Source organism: Stylophora pistillata, chromosome 2 (genome assembly GCF_964205215.1).
Source record: "Stylophora pistillata chromosome 2, jaStyPist1.2, whole genome shotgun sequence".
Taxonomy (NCBI): Eukaryota; Metazoa; Cnidaria; class Anthozoa; order Scleractinia; family Pocilloporidae; genus Stylophora; species Stylophora pistillata.
This window is the reverse complement of record NC_142520.1, coordinates 2834701-2847883: the sequence shown is the minus strand read 5'-3', so window position 1 is coordinate 2847883 and position 13183 is coordinate 2834701. Positions and strand designations below refer to the sequence as shown.

At 41.0% G+C, this 13183-nt stretch overlaps 1 protein-coding gene and 2 pseudogenes across 3 annotated transcripts in view; 1 reads left to right on the top strand and 2 right to left on the bottom strand.

The window, feature by feature from the left end:
• On the bottom strand, window positions 1–11468 carry LOC111326592 (lysophospholipid acyltransferase 6). Its single transcript, XM_022930607.2, has 15 exons — window positions 11213–11468; window positions 10725–10870; window positions 8530–8607; window positions 7594–7686; window positions 6384–6439; window positions 5872–5926; window positions 5195–5318; window positions 5028–5057; window positions 4477–4567; window positions 3393–3494; window positions 2867–2970; window positions 2062–2126; window positions 1618–1750; window positions 1024–1175; window positions 1–293 (listed from the first exon to the last, which is right to left on the bottom strand). Exons 1-15 carry the CDS (start codon window positions 11273–11275, stop codon window positions 92–94), a joined length of 1494 nt encoding a protein of 497 aa, XP_022786342.2. The 5' UTR covers window positions 11276–11468; the 3' UTR covers window positions 1–91.
• On the top strand, window positions 11455–13178 carry LOC148736663 (uncharacterized; annotated as a pseudogene). Its single transcript, XR_015996465.1, has 2 exons — window positions 11455–11695; window positions 11801–13178. The product of XR_015996465.1 is annotated as an uncharacterized LOC148736663 (transcript).
• The window catches only part of LOC148736662 (uncharacterized), a 2506-nt pseudogene continuing 2447 nt past the window's right edge, over window positions 13125–13183 (bottom strand). The window contains exon 2 of the transcript XR_015996464.1: window positions 13125–13183. This exon is cut by the window's right edge and continues 1685 nt beyond it. The product of XR_015996464.1 is annotated as an uncharacterized LOC148736662 (transcript).

Genomic DNA, 13183 nt, shown 5'->3' with positions numbered 1-13183 from the left:
TGTTTTAATCTATCCTTTTACTTTATTCCATTGCAAAGAACACAAATATTTAATCTCCATTACCACTTGGTTTAAGCCCAATTACTTTTAATCAGTTTAGTTTTAGTTTTTTTCCCTGATCTATTTCTGCGTTAGCTCCTCCACCATCTAATTTGTAAATCCAGTTCTTATTCTCTTCTGTTGATGCTGGCTTAGTTGGAATCTCCACGAGTCTTGTGTGCATGCGTGTTCCTACACCTCGACAGACAAGGATTTGCAACAGACACCAAATATGGGCATAGAAGTAAAGGGACCTACGAAAAAGATATGACATTTTAAGAGCGCTTATCTTTTGACTCTCAGTTTGTTTGTGATAAATTCTCACGTTGTATCTTAACGCTGCACGAATAGACTACAAGCAATCCTTCCTTTTCAGCAATTTCCTTCACGCGAATAATAAAACATCAGTTAAAAAAGGTTGACGTTATTGCGCGGCGCAGAATTCTGAGAGTGAGGATCACTTAAAGTACTTTCCTTGCGCGTCAATCTTAGAGTTCCGCGGGGCACGCTACTACCATTTTTTTAATGAGTATTTCTTACTCGCGCGACGGACCTCGCCGTAATAAAGGAACTGCTCGAAGTCTACCGCACGAAAGAAATAGCGTACAAAAATTCTAGCGGACAGCAGGCCAGCGATTTTTTAAGGCACGTACATTTTTTAGTTCATTTCGCTCATTTGCAGCCCTTTTCGCAATTCTTTTGTTTCCGTCTTTCATGTAATAGGCAAATGAGGACCAGAAGCGAGAAGATCGAATTAAAGTATGGCAAGGGAAAAACACAGCAACGCCACAAAAGGAAAAATTGGACAGAGATTCTCTGAAAAACTGTTCTTTTAAAAGGAAAGTTCGCTTATATAGAGGACTAAATTGTGATTTACCTACGATCATGTCGAAACGGCGCGGGTTTCTACAGGATACCAACCTTAAGAGTATCCTCATTTCCACAACCATTCCCACAGTAAACAAACTTTCACAGCATACCCACCTCCAATAGTCAATACTCAGGCGTAGTTCCAAAAGCTGAAACGGAATTCCTCCTTCCGCCATGCACAGGCCGGTCGCAATACACGTGATCACGTCATAAATAAAAGCTAGAGCACGTGTTTTCTGAAAATATGGCCTAATGACGCGACGACCCTAACGACATACAAAAACAGAGAGGAAGGAGTTAAACTACGACTTGGACATCTCAAACTCGACCTCAAGGACCCTGAAGTAGCAAGCTGTTGAGTTAACATTCTTTACTATCTTTGGCGCCTTTTCAAAGTTGTGGTTTACCAATCTTGTCTTTACGTTCTTTACCGATTGACCAACCTCATTCCCAGGGCTTTTTCCCTTACTTGGGCGTGGGGCGGGAAAAGACCTCGGCATCAGCTGATCAAATGATCTCAGAATACCTAAATAACTTGGGTGTACCAAATTATCTTATGGTAAACGAAACATTTAAGATGGCGGTCTCGTCGAGAGAACATTGTAAGGGAAAAGGTACTGGGTTACGAGGTTGCCAATTGACTAGAAGCAGAAAAGTAACGTGTTCTTTAAACATTCTATCCAGATTAAAAGAAATTACTTTAGTTACCATTCTTCCCGCTTCTAGCATGAGTCCAAATGTCAGGAACATCATGTAGTATCCCGGATAGAATCCATGCCAGATCGAGGACGTGATAAAAACAGCTAGTGTTCTGTGTTGGCTGACCCGTTCGTAAACCGTCCTGAAATATTGAATGTTACAAGAAAAATCCCATTGGATTCGTTCAATGTTACCTGTTAAGGTACCTGACGAGCAATATTTATGGTCGATAAACTGCACATCAGAAATGCGTAACATTAAATGAATGCCTAAGCATTTAAAATACCTAACATCTAACTTGTGGCTCCTTAGATTAGTTTACGTTTGTATGGTGTGAGGAGGGCCAAGTTTCTAAAAGCCTGAATTTTTTCACACTTCTCGTTCCAGTACCCCCATGTGCAGTCTACCTCACGTTAACTACTTTGTGGAACAAAATTGTGTAAAATGTCGAACCTTCTCAGCCAGAGTGCAGAGGAAATGTTCCAGTTGTCGAGCATCATTTTCATACTTGTAGCAAACTAAGAGAGAACAAAAACAGCAGATTTGGAGAAATTCATTCGTCGAAAGGACCGTGGCTTCATGGTGAGCGCGCTGGACTCTTTAACAAGTGGTCCGGTTCAAGACCCTGGCCGACTCAATTTGATTTGTTCTTGAGAAAGACACCATACTATCACAGTTCCTTCCCGGATCAGGTTTTCTAATGATACCAACGTACTTCCTTTCAAAGCTGGCAAAATTTGGAGGGGGGGGGGAGGGCTGGGTAGCCTGCGACTGACTGGCATACCTTCCAGGGGAGGAGTAGCAAAATTCTCATGCCTCTAGTCAGACGAGTTACTTAACTTGATCGCTCACCTAACTTATTTTGACTTGAATCTCATAATGAACTCCATGAATAAAATCTCGCATTCTGATTGGTTAACGAAGCGAGGTATTTAGCGTGGAATTGCGATTTGAAATCAAGGCTGAGTAATACTGTTTCGCATCTCTCGTTTCGTGCTCAACAATATCATTGCTGTTTTCTTTCTTTCGTATTTTTATTCGATTATGCGATTCAAGAAAAATCCATTACCTGACTCGTGAATTCCGCGGTAAATTACACTTGAAAACCGATATTTTACTCATCGCCTCGCGATCAGTGCGGTATCGGTTTTCGCGTGCAATTTAATGCAGAATTCCCTTGTCAGGTGATGAATTTTCCTATAAAATTTAAAGCAGTTTAACTACGTTGGTTGTATATTAAACTAACAAGACACTGTACCTCGATTTTAAGAATATTGGCGTTAGTTACTCGATTCCATCTGGCTTTTCCATTTTCGTCAAACCCATTAAAACCCAGGCCTCCCATGTTGTTCGCGGCTTCCGCTGAAATATTCAATTAACAGGAAATCACTAACCAGACTCTAAAATGTCTGTGTTTGCACCATACATTGACAGGCAAAGAAACCAGGAAAAAGACAAGGACGGAACCAATCAACAATGAATGGAGGGGAGGAACTGAAAGAAAGAGAAAAGGGAAAAGGAAGGAAGAAAACAAGATAAGACGGCGGAGAATGGTAACTGTTAACCCTTTACAACCTAACATCACTATGCAAGTTCTCCATACTTTTCCCTATACATTTCCTATGGTGCCGACAAGGAGAATTAGTCTAACAATCAATAGCTTCTCGAGCTCGTGATCATTTCCTTTATTCTTATGACCTAATTGGTTGATTCAGAGGTGATCATGTTGGGAGAAATGAGATGCTCGTCACCATTGGGGTCTCAGGGTTAAGTATGTCACTTACCTATTTTAAAAGCAAAGTAGTATCTAAGCTTAGCAACTGTGGCACTTATCCAGCCGTATAGCACTCTCCAGTAGAATGGTTCAGATGCAATAAACTTGGGATCTGATGTTTCAAAAAATATTTTTGACAGTAGCTATTGATTAAAATGATTTATAGCTGGCTACATTAACTGACTGGCTGACTGACTGACTGACTAGAGTCTGACCGAATGACTACTTTACCGACTAACTGACTGACGGATTGACTGTTTGATCGACTGAATGACTGACTGGCTGGCTAGCTGAGAGAATGCTTGGTTGACTGGCTGGCCAAATGTCTGACTAACTGACTGGAGTCTGACTGATTGACTACTTTTCCGACCAACTGACTGACGGATTGACTGTTTGATCGACTGAATGACTGACTGGCTGGCTAGCTGACTGAATGCTTGGCTGACTGGCTGGCCAAATGTCTGACTAACTGACTGACTGACTGACTGGAGTCTGACTGATTGACTACTTTTCCGACCAACTGACTGACGGATTGACTCTTTGATCGACTGAATGACTGACTGACTGGCTAGCTGACTGAATGCTTGGCTGACTGGCTGGCTAAATGTCTGACTAACTGATTGACTGACTGACTTACTGACTGAATGATTGACTGGATGACTGACTTAATGTCTGTCTGTCTGAATGACTGACGTACTAGATGACTGTCTGACTGAATGACCGACTGACTGACTGAGTGACTAAATGTCCGAATGACTAACTGACTGACCGACTGACTGAATGACCGACCGAATGACTGACTGACTTAATGTCTATCTGACTGACTGAATGATTAGCGTGTTGGATGACTGTCTGACTGACTGATGATTGACGTACTGAATGACTGACTGACTGGATGAATGGCTGACTCGGACTGAATGACTGGATGACTCACTTAAAGACAGACTGACTGACTGACTGACCACTTGACCCATGGGCTGACTTATTAACCAGCCTACCGACTCGCCGACCGATCTACTTACTGATTAGCTCATTAATTCACACACGCCCTTAAGAGACTGGACAACCTAACATGTTACTGACTAACCATCTACCTGCATTTCTAGATACCGGATAATCTGCCCCAGTCAGGAATAAAATGAACACACACATGAAACCGGACAACATTTTCTTTGATACATCCATCTGAAACAGGGAGACAACAAACGCAAAAAGGAATAAATGCACGTGCCTTCAGTCCTGTTATATTGTAAAAATCTCAATAACGAAAAAAGAAGCTAGAGTCCAAACTCAGTAGAAAATATGTATTAACTTGTTCAAATAACCAGAACATTCGGCTGAATAAAAACTCCAAACTGAGGGATAATATAATAAATTGGCGTGAATGAAAACTCAAAAACAACCAGCAAAATAACTCCATGAACAAAAAAAAAGGAACCAACCGAGATACGCGCGAAATGTCTACGTCAATTTTCAATGTCTAGATTAAAGTTCTTTGACGTGATTAGTTTATTTGTAAAATCACGCGCGCCACGCGTGAATACATAAATAATGCAAAGGGGGAGAGGAAGGGGAAAATTGAATTTGAAATTTAAAAACGGAGACTTTCTACATATAATTTATAATGACAGGAAAATTCTCTCACCAAAGGCGAGGGTTCTTTTTCACCAGGCTTCTATATTAAAAGGGGAAAAAAACAAAATTAGTTCGATCCCACACTTGTGACAACATTTACAAGGTGCCCTGCGCTTCTCAAAGGCACATTTTCTAGCGCTTTAACAGGTTTTTTTCCACAAGTGTTTACCAAAGTACCTTAGGTCTGATATCTGAGCCGTCGATAAAATCATTGAATTCCTTGAAAGTGCAGACCGGTCCTGCAAGAACGGTGCTGTAGTGAAACAGGTAACTAAAGTAGTCCAAAAGAGACGGGACTTTTCTAAAGTAAAAAAGAAACCACTGAGTTTAGTAATGAAAACGAGCAGCGCTGTGTGGGAAAAAATTCAAATGATGAGACTTCTGAGTAAGTCTGCGATTTCTAAGTACTATTCACTTTGTTTTCAGAGACAGTTTTCATAATGTATAACAGATAAATAAGATTTTGGAGAACTGGATTTGCAAGGACTTTTTACCCGGCGCCAGTTTACGATCTCAACGCTAAGTCGTGGGAGGCCTGGATACGAAACATATTGCTGGAGCAATGTTTAACCAAGTGTTATCATCCGGGACTGCGTTGGTTTTGATTCACTTTACTCGGTGATTGTTTCAGAACATTTGCCACTCCTTTCAATTCAATTGCCTCCTGGTCACTCACGTTTTTATACATTTTTTTTGTAGTTTACTTTGAGGTCCCCTCTCATTGTTATAATTTTTTTGCTCTGATTGGTTTTGATTTCTCAAGGTTTTGGTTTACAGACACTTACTCGAAACTGTACCCCAAATGAATTGCCTGAGTTTTCAGGAAAAAAATGACAGAAGAATAAAAGTCTCACTTGAGTTTTTCTCTTCTTTGCTCATCTGTTAGCTTACTCTCGTCTCTCGCAATTCCTGGTGACAAGGCAAGGGACAGTTAACGATTAGCGACAATGCAAGATTATCCATTGTCAAAGAAGAGGGGATCACATTCTGCCAGCTCCATCCCCCCTTCTCCTTAGCAACGACAATGCAATAGTAGGCTTGATTTCCAACACCCTCTTCAACAAAGTATGGGCTAAGGATTGGGGGGGGGGGGAGGAAGGGGGAAGGAGAGTGAAGCGCGGGTGTAAGCAAGAACCGGTAGTTAGCATTTCTGTCGTTTCCTCGGCTCCAATCATTTGATCTTCCTAAGGGAGGAATGCTGAAGAATTTCGAGAAGAATGGCTGGTAATGCAACGGTGTAAGAAAAATTTAAGAGTGGTTTAATCTCCAGGCAAAATTTGGTGGCTTACGGCTTTGTAGAGGTCACCTCTACCAGAACTACATGCCCTGATCTAACAAAGTCACAAATCATCTCTTATCAACTTACCATCGTGAAGATTAAATGCTATGTAAGTAACTTTCTGAACGATCAGCATTAGAGGCCTAAAATCAAACAAAGATATCGATATGTCAGCGCAAAACTCGTCACCAGGCTTCCCTTCTTACGCTCTCTAGCCCCTCGCTTCCGGCGTTGGGCCTATCTACGGGTGGCCTTCAGAACAAGTAATGCTAGATGGCTTCTCGACGCTGCTCAAAAGAGGGACAGCTTTGCGTAATAAGCCTCAATATCGACCTCATCGACCCGTGTAGAATGTGCTTGGATGATAAAAGTTGTTCTCTCAGACAAAGACGCGTACCCAAAAAGCAGTCTTGTCACACGCGCTCTCATCCGTTGCGTTGCGTGACAAGACCTCGCACGCTTTCTTTCGGCGAACACGTCTGCGTAGCAAGACGTAAAGGAGGACTCCTCGAAAAAGTAACGCCTAATCGCAAGTTGGACAAAAGCAAACAACGGCTGCGATGAAAACTTAACAAAGAGAGAGCATTTGGGATTTAAATCTTAAAGCGTTTCAAATGAATAAAGGCTGATAGTTTCGAAAGAAACTGTTTGGGGCTGCGTCGGTGGGAGCAACGAAATAATTTGGATATATCAACAAAAGTTGAAATGGTAAATTGGCCACCGTAATGATTACAAAAGCTGACGTCTCGAGCGTTAGCCCTTCGTCGGAGCGAATAGAGGAATTGTGGGTTGTATGTGCTTTTAAAGGCATAATTTATTCATGTTTTTCTCGTTGCCATGCTCCCACCAATAACGTAGCTCCATTTTCTGCCTTTAAAAGCACACACAACCCACAATTCCTCTATTCGCTCCGACGAAGGGCTAACGCTCGAAACGTCAGCTTTTGTAATTATTACGGTGGCCAGTTTACCATTGCAACTTTGTTGATATATCCAAATTATTGAAGCGTTTCAGTTTTGTTTTCAGCCTCATGACAGCAGATCATCGTCCCTCTTTAAGGCAAAGCTTAAAAGTTTGTAACTAATGGGCTATCTCATTGTTGAGTTATTTTAAAATTAATTAATATGGTAATATCAATTTTTTTCCTACGTAATTTTATTTTATTATTTGCAGGGTCCCACTAAAAAGCGCCAAGGCGAGTGGGCTCCCTGGATAAATATCATTATTATTATTATTATTATTATTATTATTATTATTATGATTTCAGTGCCTAAAATAATGAAAGGTACTCACTCACCCAGAGAAATCTACCGCATGTTCTCCATAGTTTGTTACTTGTCTATAAACATGTGCCACAGACAACGTCCCCAGTGCAGCGATAAATACGAATCTGACAGAGAAGAAAATAAGTAAAAAAGATAAAGAAAATTTTTATCATCACAATTAAGCAGTCTGGCTTGCCCTAAATGGTTAACGAGACAGTAACGTGGTCACTTTCCCCCTTCGCCGTCCCTCCCCTCCCAGGTGACAATTAGGACTTGAGCCCCGAAAAAAGGTGCGCAGTAAACTCGACTTCCGTCGTTATCTCAGATTTGGTCTTCGATCCTCTTTCTTCTCGGGCGGAGCGCGGGCCCGGCCTTTTCCCGAATAGTACTCGGTAATAGAACTTAGGTCCGTAATCGGAAGCACAGCGGTCATTCCTCGAGCATGCACAAGGGTATCAATTTTGGCCTGTGGTAAAATTTCTCAGAAAAACATAAGAAACGATCACTGTTACGCGTTGTATGGACAGTAATTTGAAACGTACAAAGAACAAAAAAGAAGGATTAGGAACACTCGAGATTTTTCGAGCATAAAGCTTAAGTATGCGCATGCCGTTGATTTGCCGATTTGTTTTGAGGTTTATTTAAAAAGTTGTATAGTTTTAAAACACCGTGACTTACTGGCTTGTGTAGTCGTTCTACGTCCGTCTGACAAGTTGGTTCAGACGTTCTGAAAGCACACCGTGATGTAGCCATTGTAACGTTTACACATGCCCAGGCGTTTGACCACTGTGTGTGGCACATAATCGGATAGTCGATAGAACTCGCAGGTCAATATCCGAAATATGATGATACTGGCGTCCAGATGAACGCCGGGATTGGCCAACCCACCACCAGTTCCCTTAGGGGGGGCAAGTTCATTCGGACACCACTGTTATTAGCAAAGTCACTCATTGTTAAACAGGACATACCTGTGAACCACCGCAGGATTCGCAAGCCAGGTAAATGTGTAACAAACAGCACTCAGTCCGAGTAGGATTAAAATTTCCCTGCAGATTGGACCAAAAAAAAACAAAAACCATTACTGCTGACTGGTTAAGATCTTGGCTGGACACGAGGAGGACACATCCCATGATGCAACAGTTTCAATTATTCCCCTCCCCTCTCCCCGATCGTATTATTCCAGGAATGATGTACAGGAAGAGTGAGGAACCCGAGCGTCAGCTCCTCGAAGATCGAGGTTCATTTGTTGAGGGGTGGGACGGGAAATGCATCTTAGTAACAGGCTCATGGGGATGTGTCGCTAGATGGGATTGCATTTTCAGGTCTGGATTGACTATTTCAATAGAGTTAACTGGAATGGGGTCGCACATTTTTGGAATTTGGGAATAAGTACGGGAAAATCGCGGCTACAACTTCCTTACCTTATTTCTTACTGCTGTTTTCAACTGATTAACAATCGGTTGGCATTAAATGCAATCTGTTCTTGACTAAGTTGGATCGTAAAAACTACATTTTCCCAAAAGCGATTAAGACGGAGTCTTAAATTGGTAACAGAAAATACTATAATGGGAAGGGTTCTGAGATGCCAGCAGCGCATGCCCAGTAGAAAATTGACCTCGGTGGAGCTTGTCTGCACAAAAGCGTCATAGAATATGCGTAATCACGAACGCAGACAGAATAATACCTTACATCTGCATTTCGGCATAATAAGTATAGAAAATGACCAAAAACCAATAAAAAATAAAGATCATTTCAATTGGTAATACTAGATAAAAAAAAAAAAAAAATACTCGGTGACGCTTTACAATTGTGTCTTGTAGCGTTTACGAATACCAAATCGCTGAACACGAGCCCAAGAAATCTTAATCGGACCTCGATTATCCGGATTTCGCAATTATCCGGAGTTTTTCTCTGGTCCCAATTTCGTCATGAATATTTATTAGTCATGATCAACAACCATAAACATATTTTTGTGTTAGAGTCCCTGATTATTTTAACGAGTTGTGCCTAAGTTATTTATTATCGATCCAACAGCATTAATGTATATGCATTCTCATAAGGTGGGAAAGGAAAGCGATCTGTGACAGGTTTTACCAGCTGTCCAAATAACGGTTCGTTATACTTTGTTCTCTACTTAGTACAGTTGGACAATAAGTGTAAATTATGGTTAAAATACTTGAATTTTCGCGTATTTTACTTTCGGTTTTAAAAATCGTTTTCAATTCTTTTATATTTTGATCACACAGCATCGCTATGCTATTGTTGAAATAATTATATCTTTATAGTTTTTTTTTAGATTGAATATATTTATTGAAAGAACGTTATCTAAAGCTGATGAATAATATCGAAAGTAAAACCTGTTATTGAGAAATGTTAAAAATTATTTAGATGTATGCAAGATTGAACAGCCCTCCAGGGAAATCAACTATTTGAATATTGCTATTGTTTACCTGCCTAATAATATATCTAATACTCGCCTCAGGTTACCTATTGCTAATGTAGTGAATGGTGAATAGTGAATGGTTTATTCGATACCTTAATAGCAGCATAGGCTGAATTGCTAAGGTTTACAATGTTATTAAGGTTGAGATTGGACGTCAGCATTATCAGGCGCCTCTGGCAGCCGCTTTAGTCCATGTAACGACCTCACCTTTTCCCCCCACACATCCCACCCCAGTGGAGGACATCCATCACACAGTTATCTCGTGCGTGGGAAATTAACGTCTCCTACTCCTAAACCTGCAGGAGACGGGACCTCCATTTATTCGTCCTTATCCGAGAAGACTAGAATATCTATCCATTTCTTGATATTATAGAAAGGTAGCAAATTCTCCTCAGTTATTTTAATACAATGAGTTATGGTCCGGCCGGGGCTCGAACCCTCGACCTCCCGCACAACACAATCCGGCGCTCAAACCAGTAGGCGGTGTACCTCACAACTACAAAATTTCAAGCGGTAGATTTCACAACTACAAATTCAACCGATTCAATTATATTTTTGCAAGAGTAATTATGATAAGGAAGAAAAAATAAGAAAAAGCATGCAAAATGTAGAAGATGAAACTGCAAAACCCGATAAATTTTAAACGCAAGATTCGTAGCGTGACCATTAATATGGAAGCAAGAAAATGAGCAGCGTGTCGGAGGTGTGAATCTAGCTTACCAACGGAAACAAAACCACGAGAGCGCCAAACCCCAGACAAGTCCCACAAGTCGCCTTGTGCTCACAGAAACGCGTGTGGGATGAAGAACGATCCGGAAAAGCACACCAAGAAGAAGACATAGCAACATACAAAACACGAAGTTAATCTGAGAATTAAAGAAAACACAAACATTCGTAAATTATGGCGGGTGATTGCTGGGCGATTTTCAGTGTTAAATCATTAGAGGTCGTTGTCTGTTCATCTTCGTTAGCAGATGTTGGATCACAATGTTCCAAGAATGGCCTTAACATACTGCATTAGGTCAATAATTCTTTTAAACGATCATATATTGACGACAGTCTTAATCGTGTCGTAGGTCGGCGAATGCTTGGAAGATTTTTTCTAAAACAAAAAAAAAAAACTGGACCCCAGAACAAATAAACACTCAGCAGAAACCTCGCCTCACAAAATATTATTGGACATGCATGACCTTAATCCTTTGCCGTACCTTGTCAATCGAAAAATTCGTCTTGCGGGACAACTCCAGCAGTGAAATATTGATTCCATACATATTCAAAAATAGTACCGCATCGACTCTGGGTACACTACCTTCCTCTGTCTTAATTCAAGAAAAAATAATTTCGTGACTTAACAGAAATAGGGTCCAGGATCCAAAAGTGATTTTCAAATGTTCCTTCGAAGTTTTGCTGTTTACTTGAACAACAATGTGCTAGCGCAATAGAGTCCTTAAGCGGTGACGTCACGTTTCCATGGTGCTAAAAATCTCAGTTCCAAACAAGCGCCCATTCGATTCAAAATGGCGACATTATCCATCGCTTCGCTTTTTTCTTTCTTCTCAGAAGAAAAGAAATCTATAAAAAAGTGGGAAAACCACTTTAAGTCAGATCACATTGAAGCATTTACTTACCAGCAGGGTGCTTTACGAGGAGAAGTACACGCAAGCATGAAACAAAAGGTTTATAAAGTGACGGTGAGTTGTTATTCTTTGCATCATCGATCTTTTACTAGTAGCATCTTGCCGAAAAAACCGTTTCTATTTGCCGAACTAAATGCCATTAATCTTGACATCTTGCAGATTTATTTGGATGAAGAACATGAAATAAAATCAACCGAGTGTGAATGTCCAAGAGGCGTGTTTAAATGCAGTCACGCAGCAGCCCTCTTTATTCACGGTATTCACAAACTGAGCCGAACCAACGTCGAATGCCAGTGGCGGAAACGAAAGTCAAATACATCGCTTTCAACTCAAGCGGTCACAGAAATGTTCCCCCCGCCTAAAAGGTATTCTGCTCTGTCGAGAAAGCCTACACAAGCTGACCGTTGCGCGTTGTACGAAGACCTGAAGGAATATGGGCGGTTTACGGGGCTCTGCTGGCTATTCAGTCCTGAGCCACCTATTGCTAACCAGCTTCCTTTTCCAACCATAGAAGAAATTATTTTCTCTGACGAGTTTCTTCAAGCCACTGGGCGTCAGCAGCAGCTGGACTGTTTGGTTCGCCTTTCCAGATTACAAGAAACGGACATTTTAAGGGTTAGCGAATTAACTGCTGGCCAGCGAGACAACCCGGCCTGGTTTTTGGCGAGAAGGGGCCGCCTTACAGCCAGTAACTTCGGCTCTGTCCTAAAGGCAAAGAGGATCACTCCTTCACTTATTAAACGTCTTCTCGGGGAGTACGACCTATCAAGGGTAAAGGCAGTGCAATGGGGAGTAAATAATGAAGAGGAAGCCGTCAAAGCATTCACCCTGAAAACAGGGTTGGCAGTGAAAGGAACTGGAATCTGGTTTCATTCATCTGGAATTCTTGGTGCATCTCCAGATGTTATCATTGATGAAGGAACTGTTCTTGAGGTGAAGTGTCCGTACACGGAACGGAACCTAACAGTAGCAGAGGCAGTGGAGTCAGCAACATTTTGCCGAGAAAAATGTAGAAGTGGACAGGGCTACGCCTTGAAAAAAGACCATGTTTATTGGCACCAGGTCTAGGGAGAAATGTACTTCTCACGTAGGAGGTTTTGTTATTTTGTGGTATGGACCACAAAGGATATAGCTATTGTAAAAATAGAAAGAGATGAAAAATGGGTGGCAAACATTCCTGTCTTGACCCAATTCTATTTTGATAATATATTCCCTAGAATAGTGGAAGGAGAATTGTAATTTGCCAATTATGGTCTAGCTCTCTTCCTTTACCCTTTGAATGCCAAATGTCAAGATTAAGTTTTAGACTGTTTTTGTTGCCCAAATGAACACGAGGGCGTGATTTTCTTTAGTAGTGAAATAAAAAAAGGCTTGTTAATGAACTATATGTTTTAAAAAATAATGATACTCGTCGGTTTTCAGTCCTCAAATTGACCTACCACTACTAGTTTGGTGTGAGGGAGTTGTGGTAACAGGCTATACATATATTTGCATTTTTATTAATAAACACAAGGATAACATGGTATTATTTAAAAGACATGG

Bases quoted from the DNA above. Each gene is read 5' to 3' on its own strand.
- LOC111326592 (XM_022930607.2), bottom strand. From the start codon at position 11,275: ATGTATGGAATCAATATTTCACTGCTGGAGTTGTCCCGCAAGACGAAT. The intron at 1,751-2,061 runs GTTCGACATTTT...TCAATATTTCAG, and splicing joins TCTGCACTCTGGCTGAGAAG to GACGGTTTACGAACGGGTCA. The intron at 294-1,023 runs GTGGGTATGCTG...TCTTTTTCGTAG, and splicing joins CTGAGTATTGACTATTGGAG to GTCCCTTTACTTCTATGCCC.